This window comes from Puma concolor, chromosome C2 (genome assembly GCF_028749965.1).
Source record: "Puma concolor isolate L17-30 chromosome C2, mPumCon1.1.hap2, whole genome shotgun sequence".
In the NCBI taxonomy this organism is placed as follows: domain Eukaryota; kingdom Metazoa; phylum Chordata; class Mammalia; order Carnivora; family Felidae; genus Puma; species Puma concolor.
The window spans coordinates 54,689,873-54,709,406 of record NC_141675.1 but is presented as its reverse complement, the minus strand read 5'-3'; the positions used below and the strand labels follow the sequence as shown (position 1 = coordinate 54,709,406).

The 19,534-nt window shown below is 35.6% G+C and overlaps 2 protein-coding genes across 6 annotated transcripts in view; one reads left to right on the top strand and one right to left on the bottom strand.

Moving 5' to 3' along the window:
• The first annotated feature begins 205 nt into the window (after positions 1-205).
• Positions 206-13,192, top strand: TRIM59 (tripartite motif containing 59). Of its 4 annotated transcripts, none has more exons than XM_086674620.1 (4): positions 206-474; positions 919-1,399; positions 2,359-2,432; positions 9,920-13,192. In XM_086674620.1, exon 4 carries the CDS (start codon positions 9,923-9,925, stop codon positions 11,132-11,134), a length of 1,212 nt encoding a protein of 403 aa, XP_086530746.1. In that variant the 5' UTR covers positions 206-474; positions 919-1,399; positions 2,359-2,432; positions 9,920-9,922; the 3' UTR covers positions 11,135-13,192. The 4 variants fall into 4 exon arrangements, with proteins under 4 accessions (XP_086530746.1, XP_086530743.1, XP_086530744.1 ...); XM_086674617.1 differs by having other exon boundaries at positions 2,359-2,436; XM_086674618.1 differs by lacking the exon at positions 206-474 and having other exon boundaries at positions 690-1,399; positions 2,359-2,436.
• A 1,038-nt stretch (positions 13,193-14,230) lies between these two features.
• The window catches only part of SMC4 (structural maintenance of chromosomes 4), a 45,589-nt gene continuing 40,285 nt past the window's right edge, over positions 14,231-19,534 (bottom strand). For both annotated transcript variants that reach the window (XM_025914119.2, XM_086674608.1), the window contains exons 18-24: positions 18,624-18,813; positions 17,196-17,340; positions 16,748-16,921; positions 16,131-16,313; positions 15,751-15,983; positions 15,039-15,222; positions 14,231-14,566 (exon numbers count right to left, since the gene is read on the bottom strand). In XM_025914119.2, the coding sequence (XP_025769904.2) occupies positions 14,414-14,566; positions 15,039-15,222; positions 15,751-15,983; positions 16,131-16,313; positions 16,748-16,921; positions 17,196-17,340; positions 18,624-18,813 (1,262 nt within the window). In that variant the 3' untranslated portion in view covers positions 14,231-14,413. The remainder of the gene's footprint in view (positions 14,567-15,038; positions 15,223-15,750; positions 15,984-16,130; positions 16,314-16,747; positions 16,922-17,195; positions 17,341-18,623; positions 18,814-19,534) is intronic.

Sequence of the window (19,534 nt, the reverse complement as noted above, 5' to 3'; positions counted from 1 at the left end):
AAAGAGAATAATTTTTATAGAAGTATAGTGCATTTATTGCTAAGGAAAGATATCCATATTATTTTGACAGAAAACTAAAAATCTATCAATGACACCAGTGTTTAGATAGAAAATGTATATGCATAATAAAGCTGAAGTGAATATATACCATCATGTAACGGTGGGAATCTTGGGATACTGGCAGAATCCATACGTCATAAGCAAAATTTTCAGTAACTGGATTGGTGAAGACATCTGAAATTTGGGACTCACGCTATTATCTTGTTTTATGTTATGTTTAATATTTTTCTATAATTTAATGTATGAGAGCCTAATACCTGAATGTATTGGCAATATACAGTATACCAAGGCTGTTTTATTTGGCAGAGCGGTAAATGACTTCTCAGTACAGTTAAAGAGATGGAAGCTGTGATGAGTCTTGAGCTACAGCTGGATAAAGTTTCTCAAGAAAAAAGGGAAGAGGACTACTGAACTGTATGTTTTTTGAGTCTAGGGGCTTAAGAAGATGAAATAGGGTGAAGAGATTGAATCAGAAATCAGGAATTCTGAGCAACAGTCACCTTTAGTCGATTAATTTCATGAAGTTGGAAAAGGAGGTGGGGGAGACTAGGGAGACGGTCTTTGATGAGTCCTGTAGTCCCACTAGCTGTCACAGAGTAAGTTCTCTTTAAGAAAACTGTAGGTAATCAGAAGACCCCTCCCCTAGGCTCAGCCAGGTACTCAGTTAGGGTCCAGGTCCGACTGGAGGGCGGGGGGACGGAATTTGCGCACCGGTGTGCGTGTGCCCTCAGGGTCGGTGACGTCCCGCTACCGGGCACTTGTGAGGTAACAAAGGGAGACGCTGCGCGTCAAAGTCCAGAATCTGGACGTGCCGGATTGGCTCCAAGTAAAACACAGTCCTATGAAACGTTCTTGTAGAAACTGTCAGCCACCGCCAGGCCCCACCTCTCCCGGAGCCGCGGACAGCTCACCGCCCCAAGAGGGAGCCCAGCCCACGACTTTGGCCGCTAGAAGCGCCCGCACGCACTAAAGCGCCTCCTACCGCGTGCCTCCGGAGCTTCTGAGAGGCGGGCCCGCGCCCACTGCGCAGGTGCAGGAAGCTGGCCCAGAGTTTGGAGCCAGGCCCTCGCAATTACGTCTCTGCCTCCGCAGGCGCTGCGAGCAGTTTACTTTTGAACAGGGGCCCCGCGCTCTTTCCCATTGGCGGATGCTACGCAGTTGAATGTTGCCAGGAGACTGCGCCTGCGCCCTGAGGCTCCGCGAGGCCCCGCCCCATCTGGGCACCTGAAATCCCTCAGGGCGGAGGAGGGCGGGGACGCAGAGCATCTCGGGGACGCCTAGCCTGGAGGCCGTAGAGCTGTTTCTGCCTGTGGAGTAGCTCTGTCTCTTCCTCCCCGGGGTGAGTCTAAGGAGCGTGCCTTTGGGTCCGAGAATGCGACTTTGGGTCTCTGTTCTTTCCCTGTAGCACAGGCTGGTATACTGGGTGTATTTGGAGGAGAGTCCAGGGGCTTGCTGATGGAGATGGTGGGCATGAGTACTGCGTTTATTCTCTCTTGTCCCAGGTGGGGAGTTTGGGGAATCTCGTGTTCCTCCCTCCGGTATGGAACTGCATTTCTCTGTGAGGGAGCAGCCCTTTGTGGTGGAGGGTGAGAAGAGCGGCACTCCACAGAACTGGTCTGCCTTGCGTGGTTGGGGGGCGAAGGGCGCCGGGGCGGTGGAAGTGCATTAGGAGGGAGGCTCGGGAGGATTTGTCGTTAACCTTCGAGAAAGAGAAGGCTTTTATTTTGAGGCCCTTCGTTGTGAGAGGTTCTCCTGAGACTTAACAGAGTGGGTGTAATTATGCCCATTTTACAAGTGTGAAACCTCAGTTCTGAGAGGCATTGGGAAAAACTGACCCAGGGTCCCACAACATTTAAATGGCAGAACTGAGATGTACGGACGTAATAATGATGGGATACCCTAAATCAGAGTTTATTATTTTAAGCTGGCAAGATCTTTCAGTCCCATGGATGTTTCTTGTCTTCAAGTTAACTTTAAGCAGTCTAAAATGAGCGTGAATGTTTGCTCCGTCATCACCATTGTTGGCTAACATTTTTAAGAGCTCGTAAGATACTTGACATTACAAAAAGAGGTCCTTTGTGACAATTTATTTGGTCACAGAATTGTTGGGCTTTTCAAGGTACAGGTGATACCTCTCCTGCACCAACTGTTGATATTTGTCACTATTTTTATAAAAACACAATGAGGCATAGAGGAGATAAACATTAGAGTGAAATAACCATTCCTATGATGTCATATTTAATACATTTTTTGAGAATGTAAATTGAAAACATTCAGATAAAATTATTTTAATTTTAGAATACGAATAAAAGAATCTGAAAAAGTTGGAGAAGATAAAGTATATTCAGTCGCTAAGCCAGAAGATCAACAAAGTAGGTAAGCTCTGAACCAGTAAGTGAATACAAAATAAATTTTCAGTAAATTTTTACTAAGTGTATGATTTCAAGTGTAAGTTGAGATTCTTTAATTTTTTAAAAAAAGACGTGTTGTATAAAATTCAAGCCGTCTAGGAGGAGCATAAAATGAAAAGTAAACAACTCCTTCATTTGACTTAAAACTTGAAGTTAGTCACTTTTGTATACTCTTTCAGAAATTTTACAAGGATTTGTGTACATCTAAACACACAAATGGTATCATCTTATGCATACAGATCTGCAGGTTGCATTTATTGTTACCTGGACACCATTTTACTATCCATTTGCATACTGGTTTGCATTTTTTTGATGATTATATAGCTATCCTTTGAAGTAAGGTACCATAATTTACCTAGTCTGGCAAGGTGAAATTTTGATTTTAGGTAATGTTAAACATTGCCTTTCAGCAGACATATTGCTGGATGTTTTCCACCAAATAGATTTTCACTATGAAAAGTATTATGGAATAAGCAATGAAAACCTTAATTTCTCATTTCAGTTCCTGGTTAAATTGCATATATATATATATATATATATATATATATATATATATATATATATATATATTTTAGGTTGGGGAAATAGGTTAATGTGAAAATACAAGAACAGTGCAAATGGGCAGAGTTAAAGTCCTGTCTGACCATAGGATTTTTTTTTTTTTAATTTGAAAGTGTTATGGGAATCCTTCATTATTTTTGTATGTTTATGTGTATAAAAGTATTTTTAAAATCTTGCCCTATGTATATAGATGGCGCAATTGTAGTATTTCTAAAGTAATCTTTTTTTTTTTTTTTAAAGCATTTATTTATTTTTTAGTTTGGAGAGAGAATGCAAGCTGGGGAGAGGGGCAGAGAGAGAATCTTAAGCAGGCTGCACGTTTAGCACCGAGCCCAATGTGGGGCTTGATCCCACAACCCTGGGATCATGACATGAGCTGAAATCAAGAGTCGGATGCTGAACCAACTGAGCCACCTAGGCACCTCTAAAGTAATCTTAAATTGCATTACATATGCATAGTATCAGGGCCAAAATATGTGAGACCCAATCAAAATTTTTCCAGACTTATAGCTGACTCACACTGTAAGTTCTAGAGCAAGTCACTTAACTCTATAATGTGGTAAACATAATTTCTCTTCAGAGGTTGTAAAATGTAATGGATGTTTTATTACTGTTCATGTGTAGAGATGAAAGGCATTATTAGTGAATTAAAACTTAAAAAGTAGTTTACACACTAAACTGTTAATAGAATGGAAAATATTTTTTTTGTATTGCTTAATTCTCCATAATCTATTATGTGTACTGACCATCCATAATATGCTAGTTGGACATTGGGGAGGCTCCATAGGAAATCAGCTTTCTGGAGAAAGACTGCATAAAAAGTTTAGAAATTCAGAAGTGTGTTTATTTTTGACACTGAAACACAAGAAATTTGTGAAATGACTTTTAAGTAGATGATTTAGCCTCAAATTTTTTTCTGAAAAAGATTTATTATATTTATTTCTTGGTGACTTTAAAAAGGGAAGCAGGAAATCTGGAAATAAGTTATTAGTGTTTTGGGGGGTTTTAGTACTCACTGGAGGAAAAGAACATTTACATGGGTTACTTTTATTTAACTTCTTTGCTTTCTAAAAGTGTAAAATAATATAAATAGATTCTACAATTAATTTGGCAGCGGAAAGACTAGATAATAGGCAAAAACTTGAAAGTTTTTATTGTGTTGAAAATATGCATAAAATTTACCATTATAACCATTTTTAAGTATACAGTTTAGTGGCATTCAGTACATTCACATTTCTGTTCAACTTGTCACGATCCATTGGCGTCAAACTTCTTCCATCTTCCCAAACTGGAACTAAACAATAACTCTCCATCTTGTCTCCCTCTAGCACTATTTCACTTTCTATCTTTGTGAATTGTTTACTATCTTCTATTATGCGTATTTTCCACATCCTTTATGATCATACAGTTTTTCTCCTTTGACTTAATAATTTCCTTTTTATTAAATTAATTTTACATTTCTGGGAAGAACCTCATTTTGGTCATTGTTCTGTATTCTTTTAATGTACTCTGGATTTGTTTTTGCTAATACTGTGTTCGGGATTTTAGAACAGTATCCATTTTTGAAATTAGTTGATTTTTAGTTTGTGTTTGTTAGGTTTTGGAGTCTTGTTATATTATCTATCTTCAGAACAAATGGCAAACTTTTTTTTTCTTTATTTTGAGAGAGATGGTGGGGTGGGAGGCAGAGAGAGAGAATCTGAAGCAGGCTCAAGTAACGTGGGGTCTTGATTCTACAAACCATGAGATCATGACCCAAGCCAAAACCAAGAGTCAGGTGCTCAGTTGACTTAGCCACATAGGTGCCCCATGTAATTCAGTCACTTTTCCCAAAATTTAGTTTTGTCATTACCTCTATGTTCAGATGAGATAGTCTGTCAGTTCCATTTCTCAAAGACCTTCCTTTTGGATCTGTCATCTTCTTCCAGATGACTTGTTCCCTGTACTTGCTGCACAGTTGTCCTGGATTTAATTTCACCATTAACGGAGTGAGAATTCTTGCTTTTCTTATTTCCCTGAGGCAGATTCTTTAGAAAGGGTGGATGAGTGTTCATTTTTAGGCCTCTCATGTCAACTGTCTTCAGTCTACCCTCAAAATTTATTCTTCTGGGTATAGAATTTTAGGTTGGAAGCCATTTTTTCCTGAGAACTTTGAGGCCATTCCTTCACTGCCTTCTAGTTTCCAGTGTCGTATCATACATACAGCATAGCTAAATCTAAGATACTCATCCTAGAAAATATACATAGGTGAAGTTTTTTTCTCCTCTCCACCCTCCCCAAAAGTCTGGGCTGGATATGGAAAACTTCTGGTGCATAAAATGCTGTACTAGTTTTTGGAAGAATTAGCTTCTAAGCATGATAACCACCCATATCTTATGTTTCTCAGGCAATAACCAGTTATTTTACAGAGTTATTTTCAGCAAGGCTTGCTTCTGTTAACCAGTTCTGACTTGTCATAAATTTATTGTCTAAAACCCGTTTTTAGTAACTCAGCAAGAGGGTAGTCTTCCAAATTCCAAGAGTGGAATTTGATTTATGTATCTTCAAGTTATCCACAAATTTCTAATTATATGAAAGTTAACTTTTGAGACCATATTTGCTTTCTATGTGAACTCAAGAGCTGACATTTTCTTTCAATAATGTTGTGAATATCTTCATTCTAAACGAAGTTGAGCTTTTGGGGTCCCCAGATGGGTTCTCAGGGAAAATGTTTTCTAGCTTTTGACAAATAGGGGACTTTGGAGGGAAGGGTTAGATTCTGTTTTAGGCCTAATTTTGGTACTTAAAACATTAAATAATATTAAATCTAAATTGAATATGTGTCTACTGCTCAAATGTTATTTTTTCCCTGCAAAGTGCTGTTTTGTTTATTCCTTCATTATGAATTCTGACATCACTAAAGTCCTCTGAGAATAGGTTTGTTTTTCATGGATCGTTTTTGTGTGATTAGAGCTGTCACGAAGGCTTCCCAACATGCATTCACTTGCATTTACCTGCAGTGAATGTCATCTTCTGTACTGTTGCCCAGTTACTTTAGTTTCCTGGAATGCTTCACAGTTTAAGCTTACTATCTATGTGACACATCTTGGCCCATTAGGGTTCTGAATATTGTCAATCTGAATGGAGTATTTTTTGATAGACTTGTAGACTCTCCTATTATAGCTCTTCCTAAACAAAATAGAGATTTTGCTCTTTAAAAAACAAAACTAAGATCTGACATTTCATTAACATTGCTGTCTTAAGAGGGAGTATTTATTCAACCAATATTGAGTAATACCTACTATGTGTCAGGTTCTGTGTTTAGACATAATTCCTGCCCTTATTGCAGGCTTACGTCTTAATATATAGGTAAATGTTACAAAATTCTCTTAAATAAACTCCAGTTAAGTGCTGTAAATTGGCAGTACAACATTCAGTGAGATTAATACGGGATCTAATTTGGGGAGGAGGCTGGGCCCAATGAGACTTGAATAAGAGTTTGATTTCCAAAATGATAAAAGAGCATAGAGCCAAAAAATCTAAAGAGGTTTTTAATAATTAAAAGTACAGAATTATTTGTAGATGTCTTCTTAAACTTTTAAAAGTTAGTTTTGTAGAGGATGATTTGGTGTAACCTTTATATTTTACATGAATGGGACTTGGATTTTTTTGTTTTGCTCTTTAAGGTTCTCTAAATGGTGGTGTAACTTGATCTTTCTCTATCAGGGCTAAGTAGGTCCTGAAGATTGTGGCTTGCATTTGAAAACCGGTACAAATTAAGACTTTAAGAGGAGGTAGGGTGCAAAATTTCAGGCTTCTGTTGTTGGAAATGTCAAAAATATCTTGCAAAGAGGTTACCACTGCTGGGTTTCTTTCACTAAGAGGACTGAGGATGTTCTTTACTACTAACACTCTACTGGTCAGTAATTCATAGTTAACCCCAATCAACACTTCATCTTGAAAACTGATTTTTATTGGAAGGACTGAGGGTTCAAGCCCTGAATCGGGCTTTGTGCTGACAGCTCAGAACCTGGAGCCTGCTTCAGATTCTGTCTCCTTCTCTCTCTGCCCATCCCCCACTTGCACTCTCTCCAAAATAAATAAACATTAAAAAAAATTTTTTTCCCCTTCCAAATATTCAAATTACTACTTTGGAATATTACACTATGCTGATTCTGGGCTTTAAGCATACTAGTATTTCAATTCAAGAAGCTAGGAAATTTATAGTAGCAGTAATTAGAGAAATTATTAATACTTTTTTTTTTTAGAAACTGTTGTTGAGCCAACTGGGAATATGAATTCTCTTGAATTAAAGACTATAATTTTGCTAATGCCAATTTGTTATTTAGGCGAAATGTTTAATCTTGCTTGTATTTGCATCATTAAAAAAAATCCTAACCTTTAAGTATAATTGATGCATATTACATTAGTTTCAGGTGTACAATACAGTGTTTCAACAACTCTATATATTATGCTATGCTCACACAAGTGCAGCTACCATACTAATACATGTAATACGCTATTACAATACCAGTGAGTGTATTCCCGATGCTGTATCTTTCATCTTTGTGACTTATCCTACAACTGTAAGGCTCCTAACCTTCCAAGCCCCTTCACCCATTTCACCATCCCACCCACCCCTGCCCTGCAACCACCAGTTCTCTGTATTTGTGAGTCTGTTTTGGTGTTTTTGTTTGCTTATTTTTTTGGATTTCCACATGTAAGTGAAATCATATGGTATTTAGTCTCATTTCACTTAGCATAATACCTTCTAGGTCCATCCATGTTGTTTGTTGCAGATGGCCAGATCTGATTTTTCTATGGCTGATTGTTATTCCATTGTGTATCTGTATATATTATACACATACATATATAAATACATGTATCTATATATACATATGCACATACCCACCAGATCTTATCCATCACTTATTGATAGACACTTGTGTTACTTCCATATCTTGTCTATTGCAAATAATGCTGCAGTGAACATGGGGTATATATATCTTTTTTAAACTTTTTTTTTTTTAACGTTTATTTATTTTTTGAGACAGAGACAGAGCATGAACGGGGGAGGGTCAGAGAGAGGGAGGCACAGAATCTGAAACAGGCTCCAGGCTCTGAGCTGTCAGCACAGAGCCCGACACAGGGCTTGAACTCACGGACCGCGAGATCATGACCTGAGCCGAAGTCGGCCGCTTAACCGACTGAGCCACCCAGGCGCCCCGGGGTATATATATCTTTTTGAATTAGTGTTTTTATTTTCTTTGGATAAATACCTAGTAGTGGAATTACTGGGTTGTATTGGATTTCAATTTTTAGTGTTTTGAGGAACCTCCATTCTGGTTTCCAGTGATTGCACCAGTTTACACTCCACCAACCATGCAGGATTCCTTTTTCCACATCCTCCACACTTATTTCTTGTCTGATACTAGCCATTCTGACAAACTTAAGGTCTTGTGGTTTTTGAGGTGCGTTTCCCTGATGAGCAGTGATGTTGAACATTGTGTCTGTTGGCCATCTGGATGTCTTTGGAAAACTGTTAATTCAGATCCTCTGCCCATTTTTTAATTGGATTGTTTTTTGGTGTTGGGTTAAAGAAGTTCCTGATGTATTTTGGATATTAACCTCTTATCAGGTATCATTTGCAAATGTCTTCTTCCATTGCCTTTTCATTTGCTGGGCAGAGACTTTTTATTTTGGTGTAGTTTTAATTTGTTTTGGTTTCTCTTGAGACCTATTGAGTAAAACGTTGCCAAGGCTGATGTCCCAGAGACTATTTTCTGTTTTCTTTAAGGGAGTTTTCAGGTTTTATGTTTAGGTCTTTAATCCACTTTATTTTTGTATATGGTGTAAAGAAAGTGGTTTCATTCTTTTGCACATAGCTGTTCAGTTTTCCTAATATAATTAAAGAGATGATCTTTTCCTTACCGTATGTACTTGTCTCCTTTGTCCATAGATTGCCCATGTCAGTGTCCTTTGTGTCTGGTTTTATACTAGTATCATACTGATTACTACAGCTTTGTAGTTGTTTGAAATCTGGGATTGCGGATTATTTTGGCACTCAGGGACCTTTGTGGTTTCATACAAGTTTTAGGCTTGTTCTAGTTCTATGGAAAGTACTGTTCGTATTTTGATAGAGATTACATTGAAGCTATAGATTGATTTAGGTAGTATAGACATTTTAACAATATTCTTCCTATCCAGGAGTATGGCATGTTTTTCAATTTATGTCATCTTCAGTTTCTTCAATTGGTGTTGAATAGTTTTCAGAGTACAGGTCTTTTACCTCCTTGGCTTATTCCTAGGCATTTTATTCTGGTAAATGTGGGTGTTAATTTCTTTCTACCACTTTAATAAACGTATAGAAATACAACATTAATTTTGTATCCTGCAACTTTACTGAATCTTCATTTATTCTAACAGTTTTTGGGGGAGTCTTTAGGGTTTTCTATATAAAGTATTGTGTCATTTTAACTTTTTCTACCAATATGGATGCTTTTTATTCCTGTCTGCTGTGGCTAGGACTTCCAGTTATTTGTGCAGTTTTGATTTTAGCACTTAGGATGTAAAAAGTTGCACAGATTATCATTAAGTAGACTTCAGTAGAACACTGAATTTTACTTTTGCATAGCAACAAACTTAAATAACTTTAATTTGAAGAATTAGAATTGTTTAGCATGTTTTTTTGTCCCAAGGTGAGTAAATTTTTAAAAATGATCAGTCTGTTACATATTAGGAGTTGTATTACTCAGAAAGCTGCATTTAAAAAATCTTAAACATCTTATTGTCTTTTAAATGACAAGCACAATATATTAATAGTTTTGAGGTTAACACCTGAAACTTTACATAGTATGTACAGGTATCTTTGTTGTAAGTAGGCTTAAAATATTTTTTTCTCTTGACAGGAAATGCACAATTTTGAGGACGAGTTAACATGTCCCATTTGCTACAGTATTTTTGAAGATCCTCGTGTACTACCATGCTCTCATACGTTTTGTAGAAATTGCTTGGAAAATGTTCTTCAAGCATCTGGGAACTTTTATATATGGAGACCTTTACGAATTCCACTCAAGTGCCCCAATTGCAGAAGTATTATTGAAATTGCTCCAAGTGGTATTGAATCTTTACCTGTTAATTTTGCATTAAGGGCTATAATTGAAAAGTACCAGCAAGAAGACCATCCAGATATCGTTACCTGTCCTGAACATTACAGACAACCATTAAATGTTTACTGTCTCCTAGATAAAAAATTAGTTTGTGGTCATTGCCTTACCATAGGTCAACATCATGGTCATCCCATAGATGATCTTCAGAGTGCCTATCTGAAAGAAAAGGATACACCTCAAAAACTGCTTGAACAGTTAACCGACACACACTGGACAGATCTTACTCGTCTTATTGAAAAGCTGGAAGAACAGAAATCTCATTCAGAGAAGATGGTCCAAAGTGATAAGGAAGTTGTCCTCCAGTATTTTAAGGAGCTTAGTGATACATTAGAACAGAAAAAAAAAACCTTCCTAGCTGCTCTTGGTAATGTTAGCAATCTGATTAATCAAGAATACACTCCACAAATTGAAAGAATGAAAGAAATAAGAGAGCAGCAGCTTGAATTAATGACACTGACAACATCTTTACAGGAAGAGTCTCCGCTGAAATTTCTTGAAAAAGTTGATGATATCCGCCAACATGTACAGATTTTGAAACAAAGACCACTTCCTGAGGTTCACCCTGTTGAAATTTATCCTCGAGTAAGCCAAATACTGAAAGAAGATTGGAGCAGGACAGAAATTGGACAAATTAAGAAACTTCTCATTCCTGAAATGAAAATTTCTTCAAAGAGGATGCCATGTTCCTGGCCTGATAAGGATGAAAAAGAAGTCGAATTTTTTAAGATTTTAAACATAGTTATAGTTACATTAATTTCAGTGATACTGATGTTGATCCTTTTTTTTAACCAACACATAATCACCTTTTTAAATGAAATCACTTCAATATGTTTTTCTGAAGTCTCTCTATCTGTTTACCAAAGTTTATCCAACAATTTGCATGATTTAAAGAATAGGCTATGTCACACTTTATATTTACTGAAGGAATGCATGTGGAAAATATTTTCTCATTGAAAATTCAAATCTGAATTGCTTAAATAGGCTTATTCTGTACAGCAGAGACCAACAATTGCTAAAGGGAGAAATAGGGTAGCATGGATAAATAGCAAACTAAATTATCAGAGTTGCAAATACAAATACATAGAAATGTTAAACCATCCATGTGTCTTAGATGGAAATATGTCAGAAATGACACAGAATGTGTCTAAACTAGAATATCTAGTAACTAATACATTATCCTATTTTATTTTGCTTGATGCTGACTTTATCGCTGTGACATTGAAATATTTCTGTACCAATCCTGTCTTTTAGCATTATTATTTTTTACATCATTATATGCTGCAGTGGTTGGTTAGTGTTGCAGTTCTTTATGTATACATAGCTTTTAGGTTAAAAGATGGCAAAATCCCTCAAGTGCATATATACCTGTATTTTGATGTGGCCCCGGAGCCTTTGGGCAAAACCAGGAGGGTGAGTAGAGGTTTTAATTCAAGCAGCAGTCTAAAAGTGGTAAGGGATTGCTTACATTAAGGTTGTTTCTGATCAAACATACATGATACATTAATGTATTTTAGATAAACATTGCATTAAATCTATCAACATTCATTCCTAACAAACTGCTGATTTTGGAAATGTGTTAGGGAACAGTGACCTTTCAAATAATGGTCTTTATGGTTTGTGTAAATGACTTTTGGTTAGTGCTTTATTAGTCTTACCAATTTTTGGATAAAAGCTCTAAAAACATGTTATTAGAATAGTATATTGTTGATATATTCCATCCTCAGAGTTAGGTGGCATGTTAACTATATTCGTCTTAAAAATGGTCTTAAGTTTTCTGCAATTTGCTTATGTGAATATCAAAGTACCAATAATTTAATCTTTTCTTGAATTTTGCTTAAATGGGAGTCTGTAGTTATTAAGTCAAATCCCTTTAATTAGTTCCCTTATTAACAGGGACTGGAATTGTGCTTGTGGTAGGACTTTTGGCTCTTTTGTCCACGGAACTGTAAATATAAGGTTATTTGCTTTCCAGAAATCCTAAATCAGCTGTTGCTCTTGGATCCATTCCCTAGGAGTCCTACCTAGCTCAGACTTTCAGGTCATATTAGGGAATGCTCCTGGTCCTAGGTCACATATAAAATGTCATGAATTAATATGACTATAGTTCTAAATTACTCCTGTTTAAGTTTTGGGAGAGAACATGAGCAGACTCCAGGCTCTCAGCTATCAGCATAGGGCTTGACGTACGGCTCGAATTCCCTAGCTGTGAAATCACAACCTGAGCTGAAGTCGGATGCTCAACTGAACCATTCAGGTGCCCCTACTGAGAAGAAGTCTTAACACAAAAATGGCTGGCTGTATTAAATTTATGATCAGAATTATCTAGCACAATAAACAGTCATGTGGGCAAAGAACATTTGCAGGGTATTAATGGAAGTGGAGGGGAGAGAGATTGAAGTATCGAAATATACAACATAGTAACTTTACGCTGAAGTTGCATTAAATTTTAGTCACAACACAAAAATGCCATGTATTTTTTGAGTACATGTATTAATTAGTAAGCACTGATATTTGTTAGCTATTATGGATCAAGCACTTACTGAAGTAGGTATTCTACTTTTTATAGATAAGGAAACCCCAAAGTAATTTGTCCAAGGCCATACAGCCAGCATATGGGAGAACCCATGTATTATTTTGATAATTATTTTGAAAGTCCTGCTGTCATGGTATCAAAACTTTAAGCCAGTAGTTTTATTTTTATTAAATTAAGGCTTCTAATTTATATCTAAGAATCATTTGTAACTAAAAATTGAAGCATATACCTATGAACATTTTAGGTTTGACAAACATTTTGTAACTTGCCAGTTCTTAGTAGACAAAACTATTTACAAATTTTATGTAGTATGCATGAACATAGTCCCAAATACAAATAACTGATTCTTACACATGCTGCCTCTGTTTTGTAATTTTTATCAGGAGTATGAAATTATAAAATTTAAAGTATATAATCTTGATATATTTCTAAGTTTTATGTATAACAAAATATTTTAATAAACTTATTTTGCTACTTTACTTGCACTGAGTGTCATAATAAGGTGCTCAAACTCAGGAGTGGTATCTTTGGAATTCATATAGGTTATGGGAATTAACTCTACATGTAGTAAGAGTTAAATTCCATTTACCACTACGCTCACCCACTGAAAAAGCATAATTATAGTTTTACTTTTCCCTTCTATATAATCTTGATTTAAAACAAATGACCATACTGGAGTTTCAGATTTTACTTTATTTAAGTACATGCTAATGTATTTACATATTTAATGACTGTTAGGATACAAACCATCTTTGTTGGATCTTTTTAGTACCTAAACAATCATCATTGAATAGAGAGCTTTTAGTTTTAATTCCTTAGGATCAATATCTAGAAATCAAATAGGGCAAAGACTTTTTAATCAATATCAAGAAATTCCTCTTGAAAACCAAGTGGTTGCCAACTTGCAGTAGCACTATAACACTGAGCTAATGCAGTGTAGAAAATTAAAGAGGGGGGAAAAAAACCCCTGGTAATTGGATAGACAAACAGCATATAATTTCCATTTATACTAAGGAGGCTGTTAACCCCTACATATTTTTATGAGGCAAAGATAGTGGGTATTCATTCCTTTTCAACTGATGAGTTATCTCAGATACTGTCTCAGTTTGCTGGTTCTCTTGGAAGTTTTAAACACAAGTTTTAGAAAAGCACATAAAATATTTAACTTCTCATCATGCAGAATTCACAACGGTTTAAAAAACAAAACATTCCCAGTGTTTGGGTTGTAGATACAATGATTGTCTAAATTAGTAAATTAAATAGAATACCTTAAGAATTTATTCAATTAAGTAGCTGGTAGGCTTTTCCCGTGTAGGTCAAAGATGCATGATGGTATGCTTGCTGCCTCTTGGTTAATATGCTCTAGTTCAGAACTTTATTGCTCATCAATGAACTTCCTTTTAACTCTGCTGGCAACAACTTGGGACTAAGGACAAATCACCTCACCCTGCAGGCATCTTACTTTCTCCATAGCCTGCTGCTGTTTACCAAACTGTCAGATTCTTACAGCCTAAGAAGCAGGTACAGAGAATATTTTATTAGACTTATAACATGTCTCCTAATAGCATAAAAACCAGTTACATGATCCAGTTTAGGAGTATGTACTTCATATTATAATCCTTTACAAAGAGAAAATCTCAATAATACAATAGGCTGAATCTATGTGAATTCAGTTTGAGGAATCCTGGATATAAACGAGTTCAACAAAGTCCTTTAGATGCGATTTGTTTTGGGTTTACTGCAACACTTTTTGTTATGTTGTATGTCTTGTAAATTCCAATAAGTCTGTCTGAGATCTCAAACATATTATTTCGAAGAGAAATTATTATGAACTGGGCATTTTTTGTTTGTTCCTAAAGAGGAAAAAAAAAAATAGGTTAGAAGTGTTCAGTAATAACAAGTATTCCTGTAATCAACATCTAAATTTGACTTCCCTGAAATGGTTTTTTTTGCAATTCAACATTACTTTGATAATTAACATGAACATGAGTGATGGCATGGATAATTCACGACACAGTAGTTAAGAGAAGCATTTGGGTTATTTTTGGAAGCATGGTTGCCAGAAGTCTTCTAGTGGAGTTAATATCTAGGCAGAAGATCAGAGATTCTAGTTGTGTTTTTTGCTACTTTACATTATCAATTTATATTTTACTTGTCCAAAAAGGAAGTACTTGGTTCAAATAAAGGACCTGGTCTCTGATATCATAGGACATGGAATTAAAGTATAGGGGAAAAGCTCAAAAGTAAGAAGTCCATGAATTCCATGTGTATTGTTAGGGAACCTAATAAAATTCTCAGAACAAAAACCTCTAAATGATTACTTACATATATATAAAATGCAACAATGGACACATTTTTAAAATCCAGGGCTGCATCAATTTCGTCCATGAAGTACAGGGGAGTGGGTTTGTAGTGGTGAAGAGCAAATACTAAAGCCAATGAACTAAGTGTTTTCTCTCCTCCTGAAAGATTGAAGATCTTCTTCCAACTTTTCTTAGGTGGTCGAACACTGAATTAAAAAAATCTCTTATTAGTCAAATTACTTGCACAGGTAACGATTTCATGGTCGGTTTTCCATAAATGGCTTCTACCACCTTCCTCGGGGATCTCTAATTTGCTTTTCACAAATCTAAACTTTTTGGGGTTATTTTATAAAAATGTTATTGGAGGATGAATACACAGGAACACCTACCAAAATCTTAAGATTTAAATAGCAAGTCAGTAAATATTTCTTGCTATTCTTCCATTTCCAGCACATATTTTTTTGCTTTGCAATTTCAAAATCTTGATGTTAAGTTGAAATGGCTCAAAAATTAAAAGATGAACTAGACAAATATTGTGTAAAATTAAATAATTGCCGCTTGCCCAAGATTTATGCTAACAAACTGCCAGTATGTAAATGAATTAGTATTTATCATCAAATAAAACACTCAAGCTGTAGCTCTAACCTTCACATCCCACCCCTAAAATATAGAGTCTGGAGAATATGTAGAGATATGTTAACAAGAGGATCCAAAACTCAGTACAAATTACAAACCTGAACATGATTCCTTCAGAGAAAGGATCCAAGCTGTCGACAAGCTCCAGTTCAGCATCACCTCCCAAAGTAAGCATTTGGTAATTTTCCTTTAATTTATTTGTTATTATATAAAAACCTGCCATGAATTCATTAAGCCTTTGTTTCCGAAGATCTTCATATGCCTGTCTAAAATGATCTCTTTCACAAGTAATTTTGTCCAATTCTGCTACCCGCTGTAAATATAATTCTTCCTATGAAAAAAATATCATGAGAAAAATACCTATTCAGTTATTCATTTGAGATGAGAGCTAATGCTGCTAATTATATAAAATTAAAGTTGACAATTTAGACTAAAGACTAAAAAGAATCTGACTAAATCATTAACAGTTTATTCATACCTTCTTTTTATACTCTGCAATGGCACCAAGGTTTGGTTTCATTTCATGACACTGGGCTTCTAAAAGTGCAATTTGATTTGTTATAGAATCTGGATTCTTGATTGCTTCAAGATCCTGTGGGCTCAGAACTGCAATTTCTTCAAGAGGATTATCTTCTATGGGATGCAATGATATTCTTGAAATCTAAAAGTTCAGTGTAGATGAGCATTAGGGATGTCACAACTGTAAGTTATTGTTTAAAAAAATCATCAATATGACAAATTACCTATCTACTAAAACAATATATTCTAAGGAATTGTGGCTAATTTCTGTAGCAATTATTTTTCAAAAGACTTCAAGAAAAATATTTCTAGTGTTCCGAAGTGTTCATGAAGTCTTCTGTTAAATCTCTGAATCAGCCTTGGGGTGAAGATGGTGAGTAATGTACCCATTATTCAGATTTTTCTGTATATAACAATTACTATATGTTATTGATTATGTTCTCTATAAATCTAGTGATTTTCTCTCGGAATTAAGAATCATAACGTCTCAAAAGTACACACACACAAAACAAAAAACAGCTCTTTTTCATAAAGGATATTTTAAAGTTACATTTAACTAAATGATAACAATCTTACCTCTTTTTGCCAATATTTTATTTTAGAATTATGTTCAGCAATGTGACCATCTATTTGTTCAAGTTTCAACTTAATACTAAGTGCATCTTTTTGAAGTGCATGTTCATTTTCTTGAATTATTTTTAGTTCTTGAAGTAGATTACGATGTTCTTTCTGGATCTCTGGTAAGGATTCCTAGAAACCAAGAAGAACTACTATAGGTAGGACCCTCCCAAATGGAAAGAACAGGTATTTTCACATCAGAGATGAAGTTAGCAATCTCTTCCTATGTCCCATGCATTTTACAGTTTATTTACAGAAAAGTTACAATACAGTACTCATTTTTATTGTACAATACAGCTATAAAAGTTTTGACCTATCGTGTGCTTATTACTGTGTAAGCTGATGTCACATATCCCAACCCTTTAAATTGCTTCAAATACCATTCACTCCTGTCTTCAAATCTTACCTCTACAGCATTTGTATTTTTCACAACCTCTGCTGCTTTGTCCTCAAGACTTTTTAGTTCTGCTGTTAAATCATCTACTTCTTTCTCAGTATCTTTTATTTCTTTCTCTGTGCGAAAGACGGAGTCTTGTGCTTTTTTAAGATTTCTAAACAAGCAAAATGATGTATTAAAGATGTAGTAACGTGTGATTTATCTTGCTTCTGACAACTTACCAACAAATGCCATATTAATGAGACATTTTTCTATCACAGATGTTAAAATTTATGACTTACTAAAACCATCCTTGAATTGGTTTTTATGTTATACATAACACTTCTGAGATGTTGTATATTAACCTCTCAGTATAAGGTGATGAAACTTAGATCATGAAGCAAAGTTGTCCATTGAATTATTATTTTGTCTTGTCTTATCAGACTGGAGATTCTTAAATCTCTACACCCATGAAGTTATACACTCAAATAAAAAAATACCTCCCAGTTAGGGCAACATGTGCTTCCCAAGGAAGGCAACAAGGACTATTTTTTCCCTTAAAAAAGTTACTTCTACTTTGACAAATGTTGTTTAGGCAAACTTCTGCTCCTAACATAAACAAATGGCTTATTAGTGCTTTATCTCTGAACCAAATACACAAATGAACCAGATAATCAATATGCAATCTGTTATAATTTTAAGATAAAAGAAACAGTTGTTTACATTTCAACATTTTGTATACCTAAATTTAGCTCTAATTCTTTAGAAACAACAATAAATATTCTAAAAATTAATTTAAAAACATGATCTATGAGGGGCGCCTGAGTGGCTCAGTCGTTTAAACTTCTGACTTTGGCTCAGGTCATGATCTCTCAGTTCATGGGTTTGAGCCCTGCATCTGGCACTGTGTTGACAGCTCAGAGCCTGGAACCTGCTTGATTCTGTGTCTTCCTCTCTCTCTGCTCCTCCCTCCGCTCGCACTCTCTCCCAAACATTTTAAAAAATTTAAAAAAATAAAAACAAAATCTATGAATGGTTAATAACTTTTTGTTGAGTTGGGACAATGGAATAATCAAGTAAACTAGAAAGTTATCAAGACAATTTTGCCAAGAGGTCTCGTTTTTACCTCTTATTTTCCTAAGATCTAAATCTATTTAAATTAACAACCATCTATTCCTCTAAGCCAGAGAAACAAAACTCTAATTTTTATGTGCACACAATAACTGGGGAGTTCTGTATGTCACGGCATACCTGTTTACCACTTAAAACATACACAAAAATGGTCATAAAATAAATGTTTATAGGCTTCCCTTTACTAAAGTCCTGTTAGGTAAAAACATGTCAGACAGGCTTAATAAATAACAGTGGAAATGTTTGAAGGGCATTACATTTAAATATAAACCCCTTTTCCACAGTGGAGGTAGCAAGATGACAAGTTAGGTAGTACACATACTCTACCTGTCAGCAGTCTTGATTGCTACTTGGGCTTTAGTAATAGCAGAAGCACATTCATCTAATTGCTTATTTATTTTATCAAGTTTGTCTTGTTGGGCCTTGAGTTTATGGTTATTGATTTCCACGATGATATTGTGTAATCTTTTAACCTCAGCTTCTACTTTACCAGCTCTTTCAGCCACACTGTCATATTCTGAAATAAAAAGAAAGAACTCCATGTTTCGAGGTTCACACACATCACTTGTTAGATGTAAACTTATTCAGTCATATGACTTAACCTGATGCATGCAAAAGAAATTTTACAAATTTGGGCAAAGTGAATCTCAAAAAACCCACCAGAATACCTCCCCCCAAAATAAACTAGAATACCCCATGTCAGAACAAATGGTATTGTAACACATGGTTAAATTACCTGGCTTAGCCATAAGCACAACCTGTTTAATGGCTTCATGCCCTCAGGCATTTTCCAAAAACCTCTGCAACTTTTTCTTACGTACTTCCTTGACTGACTACTGGTCTCATAATGATTTCTGCCCTCAGACTATGTGCCTATTAACTTGTCTGTGATAAAAAAGAACTGTGGTTGTTTTATTTTGCTAACCTAACTTAAAGTACTCCCTCACGTGTTGTAACAAAGTGGGGGAGGGAGGATGAACTGGCAGTTTTCTCTATGGCACAGAAAACTAAAATTTGATTTCCCAGATTCCCTCATATCTAGGCTTCAGACATAATTAGGGTCCATTCAATTGAAAAAATTCACATAATTTGAAAGGCATACGTGATGAACATGTTTCTGCTGGCAAGCAGTGACAGAAATTTGTATTTTCTTGGTGGCATTAGAAATTCTGGTGTTCAGTCAAAAGCTCTGTGAATACTGACAGGCAATAGCACTAACTTTGATGGTGTGAATTGGA

What these genes read in the sequence shown, in the direction of transcription:
- TRIM59 (XM_086674620.1), top strand. Translation starts at nt 9,923, where the DNA reads ATGCACAATTTTGAGGACGAGTTAACATGTCCCATTTGCTACAGTATT.